The 9098-nt window shown below is 60.6% G+C and overlaps 2 protein-coding genes across 3 annotated transcripts; one reads left to right on the plus strand and one right to left on the minus strand.

Moving 5' to 3' along the window:
- Positions 1-816: 816 nt before the first annotated feature.
- IER2 (immediate early response 2) lies at positions 817-3761 on the minus strand. Its single transcript, XM_034997098.1, has one exon. The coding sequence runs from the start codon at positions 2489-2491 to the stop codon at positions 1820-1822; it is 672 nt and encodes a 223-aa protein (XP_034852989.1). The 5' UTR covers positions 2492-3761; the 3' UTR covers positions 817-1819.
- Positions 3762-5414: 1653 nt separating this feature from the next.
- Positions 5415-8440, plus strand: STX10 (syntaxin 10). 2 transcript variants are annotated; one of them, XM_034996497.1, is made up of 8 exons: positions 5415-5499; positions 5753-5922; positions 6065-6159; positions 6236-6298; positions 7462-7569; positions 7664-7770; positions 7867-7961; positions 8057-8440. In XM_034996497.1, the coding sequence occupies exons 1-8, from the start codon at positions 5465-5467 to the stop codon at positions 8131-8133; spliced, it is 750 nt and encodes a 249-aa protein (XP_034852388.1). In that variant the 5' UTR covers positions 5415-5464; the 3' UTR covers positions 8134-8440. The 2 variants fall into 2 exon arrangements, with proteins under 2 accessions (XP_034852388.1, XP_034852389.1); XM_034996498.1 differs by having other exon boundaries at positions 7664-7766.
- Positions 8441-9098: the final 658 nt, after the last annotated feature.

Raw genomic sequence — 9098 nt, forward strand, 5'->3', positions numbered from 1 at the left:
TCCTGGAGCCTCCAGCCGCCCTCACCGCCCGCACCTGCGGCTCCTTTGTCCTTCCAACAGCCACCCCGCCACCCGCCCTGGGGCAACGCCTTACAGCCCAGCCCCTCTCTTAAATCAGCAGTGGGTAAATTATGAGCCTTTTCTCCTCTCGGGTGACCGAAATGGAGCTGGGATGGAGCCAAAGCAAATAACTAGGGCTCTCACGGGCCATTTCTAAATCTACAGCCGCCTCGAGGGAAAGCTGTTTAGGGGCCCACTTCACAGATGAGGAAACTGCGGCTGGGAACTCACCTCCCAGCCTGAGTCACACAATTATACCGCCAGAGATTAGAACAGGGTTGTAAAGGGCGCTCCAAAGCTCACCTCAGCTGCCCCGCAAGCCGTGGGGCCCCCGCCAAATTGGATTCAGTTGGTCAACTGGGGGTGGGGGGTGGGGGGTGGGGGGGATCCGCCATCCTTCCAGAGTCTCCAAAGGAGGCGTGGCCCTCCCAACTCCGCCTGGGGCACCGTACCCAACAGTATTTTCCCCTAAACCTCTCAAATTCGGCAAGCCCACCCCCCACCGCACCACTACCAGAGTTGTAGAATTTCGAAGAAACTCCCAAATATGGGGGAGCTTAAGGAGTCCGAACACCAGGACACCCAGCACGGAAACACTCTGGCAAAGAAAAGGGGGCCCAGCCCCATCCCGCCCACTCTGCCCACGTGATAGCCGGTCGGACCGGTTTCTGGGGCCCCAGCAAGGCGCCGCCAGCTCCTGACCCCTTAACCCTGCCCCTCCCCCACCAGGGAAGAAAACCAGACGGGCAGCACAGCCTTTATTCAAATGGTCTTTTATTTTATCTGGCGTTTCTAGCAAGAGGCCAAGTAGATGAAGTTAAACAGAATCCACCACAGTAAAGGTAAACAGGCCTCAGAACGCCCTGGCAAGAATCTTCCCCTCCCCACACTGGCCCAGTCCCACCAGCAACTGGTCCCAGCTCAGCCTTACAGCGCTCTAAACACCCCCGCCGATTTTTGTGATTCAGACCAGGATCGTCTGGGTTGCGTCTGTGTGTCTGAGGGATGGTCACGCTTGAGGCTGTGACCATCTCCCACCTCCAACGCACCAGGTGAGAAAAACTGTAACCTGAAATTAGATCAGCCCCCCACCCTTCCCCCCGCTATTCAGCCGAAGGCACAGGGGCGCGGGGCACAAACCCGCAGCAAGCGGGGCGAGGTGACTCAGGACGCCCTCCTCCCATTCCCCAGGGCGGTCCACACCCCAGACCCTCCTCCCAGGCCCCACACCCACGCAGGGCAACAGGAAGCTTCCCACGTCTGCCCCATGACGCAACGATGACCGCTTGCACAAGTATGCCACGGGTGGGGGAAGGGGAGCGCCTGCCTGGAATTCTCGGAGGTTGGAAATGCAAACACCAACTATTGAAAAACCTTGAAAGGGCAGCACAGCTCCCAGTAAAAAATAAAAGTCCGACCCTGAGGAGTTTCAAGAACCAAGCCTCCCTGCTCCCAGTCCCAGAAGGAGAGGGAAAGGTCCACGTCCCAGTCCGTTAAGACAGCACCTGTGGGCGCAGCAGGTCTCGGCGGAAGGCGCTCGCGCTCCCGGCTCAGGCTCCTCGGCGCGGCCGCTGCACGGAGGCGGCGACGGCTCCCCGGGGGCAGAGTCCCTCTCCAGGCCTCTCAGCAGCCCGGGCGGCAGCTCCTCTCCACGGTTTCGGCGGGCCCTCCTCCGGGGGTGGGCCTCGCCTCGGGTCTGCGCACTCCGGCCGACGGTTCGGCCCGCGCTCTGGGCTCCGGTAGCGCCGCTCGGGGACCCTCAGAAGGCCACCACGGCCCGCACGAGCACGTTCAGCATGCTGTCCGCCGGGCGGCAGGCCGGCTTCGCCTCGCACGCCGGCGGCGCCGTCGGGGGGGCGGCGGGGCTGCAGTTCAGGAGGCCCGAGAAGCGCCTCTGGAGGACGCGCGCCAGGTTGGGGAAGGCGCCCTCGGCTTGCGCGGGAGGTGGCTGCAGGCGATCAGGGACCTCCGACGAGGCTCCTTCCTCCTGCTCTTCTTCAAGACGGGCTTTCTTGCTTGGGACCAGTCCGACGTCCCCGCCGTCGCTCAGGCTGCTGTTCCGCCGCTTTCGGCTGACTTTTGTTGTGGGGCGCGGGGCACAGCGGGCTGGGGTCTCCTCGGCTCGCGGCGCCTCCCGCGTGTCCATGGGCTCCGGGGAGGGCTGCTCACCGTCGGGGGGCGCTGCCTCGGCTACAGCTTCCGCCTCCCGCGACTGGTGCAGGCGAGGATCAGGGGAGCGGACGGGGGGCAAGGACACCTCGGGCTCGTGGGCTTCCACCTTGGCTGAGAGGTAGAGCTCTCGGGCGCTGCGCATGACCAGCGATAGCTGCAGACTCCGGTGCAGCCGCAGGCCACCGCGCTGCATGCGCGAATGGTACATCTTCCACACCGACAGAGTCATGATGCGCTGCGCCTCCTTCTGCACTTCCATGGCGGCTCGACGGCGGGGGCGAGGGCGGCGGGGACTCCCAGGCTGGGCAGGACAGCTAGCAGGTGCACTCCGGGCAACGCGCTCGCTCACGCTTCTCCCCTCACGCCAACCCACGCCGTGACACGGCTAGGACGCTCTGCCCCGGCGCCCGCCACCCGGGCCCTTTTGTACCCGGAGTGAAGTCACCGAGCCGCCCCGCCCAATCAGAGAGCCGCATCCGGGCTTCCCAACGCGCCGCGGCGAGAGACTCCTTAAAGCGACAGGGTGGAATTTACCGAGCGGGGGAGAAGGGTCAGGAGTCGGGGCGAGGAGGAGCGCCCCCCAGTCCACGCGGAGCTCTCGGGGTGGTCTCCTTTCTTAGGGTCCTTAATACGCTAGCGCGCAGGCCCAGAAGAGGGGGGCCGCGGATGCGGGGCAGAGTCCACCCACGTGCTTGCGTCTGAAACCCCAGCTGGTTGTAGGCGGCAAGTTTCCTTTCACGCCGGGGAAGACCGGGGTTCGAACCGATACATCCCCCGTGGGCACAGTTCCTAGCATCTACCAGGTGTCTAATGTTTTTTTGAATCAGTAACCGATTAGTGTTTTTTGAATCAATAACCGTGCTAACACTTACTAAGCACTATACCCGCCAGGCGCTGTTAAGGGCTTTCCTTCACTAAATAACCTCATGCCTCACCTCCACTCTGCGGAGGGTATTGTTATACCTGATTTCTTCAGGTGGGGAAATCGAGAGAGTGACTCGTTCAATATTTGCTAAACGAACGAGTAGGCCCCTGGGGCCTCCAGCTCTAGCGTCTCTCTAGCGTAAGCCAGCCCTCTTCAGTCCCCTTGTCTGTAGGCAGTGAGGCGGCGGGCAGCGCTGCTGGCTCCAGGGCATAGCTGCCCACGCCACGGGCAGCGGATGTCTGCAGACACGAGCGCAGCCCGGGCTGCCATTCCTGCACTCCACACCAAACACGCCCCCAGTTTCCCTGTACACGAGCTCCACGGGTGGGCTGGGTACTCGCAAGACGGAGGACCAGGCAACAGGACAGTCCGGGTGAACACGTGGCTCTGCGCCCGGGGAACCGAGGCTGGGGTAGGAGCTGTAAACTAAGCAACACAGAGACAGAGCAGATAGATGGAGAACATCGGCCCCACCTTCCGCTACGCCCTATCGCTCCAAGAAAACCCATTTCCAGTTCCTCCAAAATAAGATGCAAAATTGTTCCTACAGCTCCATTCATTCGTGGCAAGGGCCCTTTAAGTGAAGGCTCCTCTCTCCCCCCTTCCCCCCTCCCCCAGCCGCCGGCGGGCGGGCAGAATCTTCCGGCCACTGGAAGCGCCAGACTTCCACGACTAAATTTGGATATAATGACGTAGGGCAGGCGCGCGAGCCGCTTCCGGCTGCCCATATAAGGACAGGGGCCGGGATCTCCACTCGGAGCTGTGGCAGCCTCCTTCCGGGCGAGCGGGGGCGGTGCCTTGGCCTCCGAACACGCCCCCTCCCTTACCCTCCCGGTCTCCCGGCAGCTAGGACGGGCTGTAGTCCCCGGCTTCCGGACCAGAGTCCAGCCCCGCGGGCTCCCGAGGCCAGAAGGCGTGACGCCTCCGGGAAAACCCCCGCCGGCAGATAGGGGCGATCTCAGGGCTTCCACTGACGCCAACTCCCTGAAACCCTCCACAAAGACCTTGCCAATACGAGGGACGATTCGCTGAGTACCCCTTCATCCTTGTTCCGCCATAGAGACCCCATAATTATTTCTCCCTACAGTGTTCTCTCCCAGGTATTCCTGCTTCTCCCCCCCAGCCAAATCATGCAGCCTTGGAGAACCCTCACGCACAGCCCTCCCCCCGCCCCACCCCCCGCACATGGGGACTCAGGAATTATTTGCTGTTTAAACTGTCCCTATTCAGCGATCCTGCCACACACTAAGGCGACCTGCTGAGGACGCACCCGTCTCCCCCTTCACCACCTCGGCGAATCCACAATGACATCCCCAGCCCAGGCGCTACCTCTGAGACTCTCTTTAGCGACTCTGAAGCACAGGGGCACACAGACTTTCCAAGAACTTCAGACATCTCGCCTAAATGTCTCCAGAAACAGACCGCGACCTCACTCAGGTGATGGCTCACCTCCGAAAAAAATGCATTTCCGGAGACCCCACCCAGAGCGCCTCTGTCACACTAGGGTCAACTCTGTCTCTCCAGACATTCCTGGCCCCTCCCTAGATGGAGACCCCACACGCAGAGGACTTCCTTGTACACACCATCCTCAGAGCCACCACCACACCCCCTCCCGCGACTGCCAGCCTCGCACCCAGAGAGACTCCACACCCCAGAAGCATCTCTGGGGCCCCCCACTCAGCCACCCCGACCCAGGGCGACCTGGAGGCGCCCCTCCTCTGTAAGAAAAAAAGAGGAGGAAAGAGTCCAACAAGACTCCGCACCTCCATCCCCGCGGGAGAGTGGGGAGGACCACGTCTTCCCCCAGCCCTTCCCAACCCTAGGCTGGGACGATCTCCCAGGGCAGAATCAAGGTGCAGGCTCAGAAAGTCTGTTAAGAGGATCTCCGAATCGAACGATCCCCTTCCCCAGCCATAATCTCTGATTTGAAGGAGGTTATTATTATTCACATTGCCCCAAAGGGAAACAGGTTGCGCAGCAACAATCCCAGGGGCTGGGTCTCCAACCGAGAGATCACGAGGTCCGACCCCCAACCCAGCCAGACTTAACTGGGACACTGCAGGGGGCGGTGGGCTGCGCGGACGCGAAGCCTTCTCTACCCAAAATAAAGATGGCCGTGAGAAGGGCGGAAGTTTCCGCACTTCGGGCCTCCGAGGCCTCTCTACCCTGCCGTCCCCGCTCTCGATGGTGGCACGGGTCACGTGACGGGGGCGGGGGTGGCTGCGCGTTCCCCTCTACTGGGAGGGAACCTGCTACCAAAGCCGAGAGGGGAGGGGGGGCTCGGCCTCGGGCGGGGGGGCGTGTGACATGTCTCTCGAAGACCCATTTTTTGTTGTCCGAGGGTGAGTGACAGCAATGAGGGAGGGAGGAGGGTGCTCGGTCCCCGTGCCAGCTAGTGCCCGCGTGCCCGCCAGAGCGTGCTAGGCGGACTGGGCACGGCCGTCGGGGTCAGGGTAGACCCGTGGCCGAGTGGGAGGGGTCCGCAGGGGGATATTAGGGTATCCTGAGCACCCCCCCATTCGTTTGCGGGCGCAGTGGCGGGCGGGAGGAGCGCCTGTCCCCAGCCGTGACCAATGTGTGTGCCCCTGCCCGCAGTGAGGTGCAGAAGGCGGTGAACACGGCCCGCGGGCTGTACCAGCGCTGGTGCGAGCTCCTGCAAGAGGACGCGGCGGTCGGCCGCGAAGAGCTGGACTGGACGACCAATGAGCTGCGGAATGGCCTTCGCAGCATCGAGTGGGACCTCGAGGACCTGGAGGAGACCATCGATATCCTGGGGGGTTGCAAGGCGTCCTGGGAGAGCCCATTGCTGTGGCAGGGGGCGGCTGGACACCTGGGAGGAGTTAAGGGCTTGAGGCAGAGGAGGGGCTTGTGTCTGGCTTTGGCCTTGACTCCTGACTCGGGGCTTACGCATAGTGGAAGCCAACCCAGGAAAGTTCAAGCTCCCAGCCGGAGACCTGCAAGAGAGAAAGGTGTTCGTGGAGCGGATGCGGGAGGCAGTCCAGGTGAGGAGAGTTTCCGGTGGCCTGCGTGTGGGGAGGTTGGGGTGTCTTTACTCACTGATGGCGTCCTCACCCCCAGGATATGAAGGACCATATGGTCAGCCCCGCAGCCATAGCCTTCATGGAGAGGAATAATAGAGAGGTAAGGCATCCAGACCCAACATCCTCACCTGAGGCTCTCAGAGACCCTCCCCTTTGCGTGCAATCCTGACCCGCTGTGCCCGTTCACCTGTCCCCCTTGCATGTATGTCTGTCCCTTCTGTGTCCGTGCCCATCTTCTCTGTGTGCAGTTGTCTCCTGGCTGTCCACCTCCCCGCTCTTTCTGGCAGTGCACGCCTGAGCCCTCTCTGTGTATATAATCCTTTCTGCCTCCTGGTGTGGGTCTAGATGCCCATTTCCTTTTTCTTTTTTTGCTTGGTGTGTTACTGTTTCCAGGATATATGTATGCCTACTTTGTTTCTGTGTATGTACCTGGGCATCTGAGCGGGTGAACTTGGCCTCTGAGCGGATCCCCCTCTGCGGTCGGCTTGCATACCATTTCCCTCCAAGGGTGTGCCTGCTCATGCCTTTTGTGGGCACTCTCCCAGCTGCCTCTCTTGGCACACTTTTTCCTTCTGTGTCCTGTGTCCATTCTTTGCATGTTGTGAAACCAGCCTGTCTCCATCCCCTCGTGGGATCTGGGAGGGTGGGGGGCTGAGGCCTGCATGAGTTTGGAGTCCTGTATCAGTGCCCACATGCTTTCCAGGTGTGCTGCCTTGAGGGTTAAAGTCCAGATTCTTTTTTTTTTAAGATTTTATTTATTTCTTTGACAGAGAGAGACACAGCGAGAGAGGGAACACAAGCAGGGGGAGTGGGAGAGGGAGGAGCATGCTTCCTGCTGAGTGGGGAGCCCGACGTGGGGCTCGATGCAGGGCTCGATGCGGGGCTCCATGCCAGGACCCCGGGATCATGACCTGAGCCGAAGGCAGACGCTTAACGACTGAGCCACCCAGGCGCCCCAAAGTCCAAATTCTTAAACACATCCGTTTATCTGATAAATGTTCTCCATGGATTTATTCGGTAAATCCTCATTCCAGCCCCAGGAATTTCCCCCATTTTACAGAGGAGGAAACTGAGGCAAAGAGACATCAAGTGATATGGCCTTGGGGTCGCCTTGCTAGTAAGGAAGGGGTGGGTCTGGGGAACCCGGGCTGTCCCATTCCCAAGACTACCTTCCTAACAACCACCTAGATTTGCCACAAACCTGTGTCTGGTTCTGTTCGGAGTGGCCGCCTCTCCCTGAACCTGTGGTCTGTGCCCCCATAGATGCTGACGGGCAAGCCAGTTGCCCAGAAGTCATCCAGCGACCTGCTCGATGCCAGCATGGCCTCAGCCACCTCTCGTTACCTTGAGGAGCAGCAGGCCACACAGCAGGTGTGTGTGGCTGGCTGGGGATCCTGGGCTGGAGGAGCCTGGGGACGGCGCAGGGTCCCTTGCTGACAACCGTTCCCACTCTTCCGATCTGCAGCTGATCATGGACCAACAGGACCAACAGCTGGCAATGGTGTCTGGGAGCATCTGGGTTCTGAAACACATGTCCGGCCGTGTTGGGGAGGAGCTGGATGAGCAGGGCATGTGAGGCCAGGATCCTAGGGGTGGGCCGGGAGCCCTCGGTTGGCTGCACTAGTGCGCACAGAATTTGGGGGGCTGACGCCATCTTGGTATCGACAGCATGCTGGATGCCTTCGCTCATGAGATGGACCACACCCAGTCCCGGATGGATGGGGTCCTCAGGAAGATGGCCAAAGTATCCCACATGACGAGTGGTAAGTCCCTCTGCGGAGGCAACTGGGGTGGTGCTGGGGGGCACTGCAAGGGTGGTACCCCGTCCCCCTGTAACCTCTGACCCTTTTGCCTCCAGACCGCCGACAGTGGTGTGCCATTGTGGTGCTGCTGGGGGTGCTTCTTCTGGTTCTCATCCTGCTCTTCTTTCTCTGACCCCGGCCCTCCCGAGGGTGCCGGTCCCTCCAGCCCGGGGAGTTGGCAAGGTCCTGCCCCCCCCTGGGAGAAGCGGTTCCCTCCTGGGGAGCTGTCCCAAGGTTCTCATCCAGAGCCAGTGGGACCCTCAGGGCCCTGGGCCAGAGCCCCTGCCACTCGTCCTGTCTCAAGTGCGCTTAGGAGGTGGCAGAGGTAGGGGAACCTCAGACACACTCCTCCCCACTTCTACTCTGGTACCCCCAAAGCCCCTTGCTCCTGTGCCTTCTACACGTGCCAATTTGGAAATAAAAGCCCAGCCTTTTTTATACGCTTTTGTATCCTACTGTGTGTTGACTTGTGGCTCGTTAAGTGGGACTCCCGTTGGAAGCCCCCTACTTGCACACCCTGTGGTGCCCAGGCGTGTACGCGCGTGTGCACTTGCTTGCACGCACGTGTGCCTATTAGGGATCTCAGTGGTCAGGATTCGATGCGGAGAAGACCATTCCAGTTCATTTCTGGGTTTCACCACTGAGAACATTGAACAATTCCAGCCCTGGTTCTCCCTTGAGCTTTTGAAGTTTAGCCTCAACATCTTCTGCTTGTTCTGGGCCCTACCGTAGGCCAGCCCCTTAGCGGCAGAGCCGAGCGGTCTCTGAGCGGCCCCGTAAGGCTGGGCTCCGTGGCACACCCAGTCGCCGAGGCAGCGGCCTTGCCAGAGCTTGCCTGAGTGCAAAACGATTCCTGTGAGCCGGGAAGACTTGTAAGTGCCGTGAACCTTAGCCCACCGCCTCGGAGGTTGGCATCCTGCGCAGGACGCAGTCAGACAGCAGAACCACGCATCTCAGCCACCCGTTTACACATTGCAAAGTGCTGCCTGTTACAAGGATGTCATCAGGTCAGGCTGATCTGTCGGACCTTACAAAGAACCAAGTAGGTGGTACAGGTTCCCTTTTTGATGCAAACCCACTGATGCTATGGTTTGGGTT

The sequence above is a fragment of the Mirounga leonina genome, unplaced genomic scaffold (assembly GCF_011800145.1).
Source record: "Mirounga leonina isolate KUSES-001 unplaced genomic scaffold, KU_Mleo_1.0 Mir_94, whole genome shotgun sequence".
NCBI classification, from domain to species: domain Eukaryota; kingdom Metazoa; phylum Chordata; class Mammalia; order Carnivora; family Phocidae; genus Mirounga; species Mirounga leonina.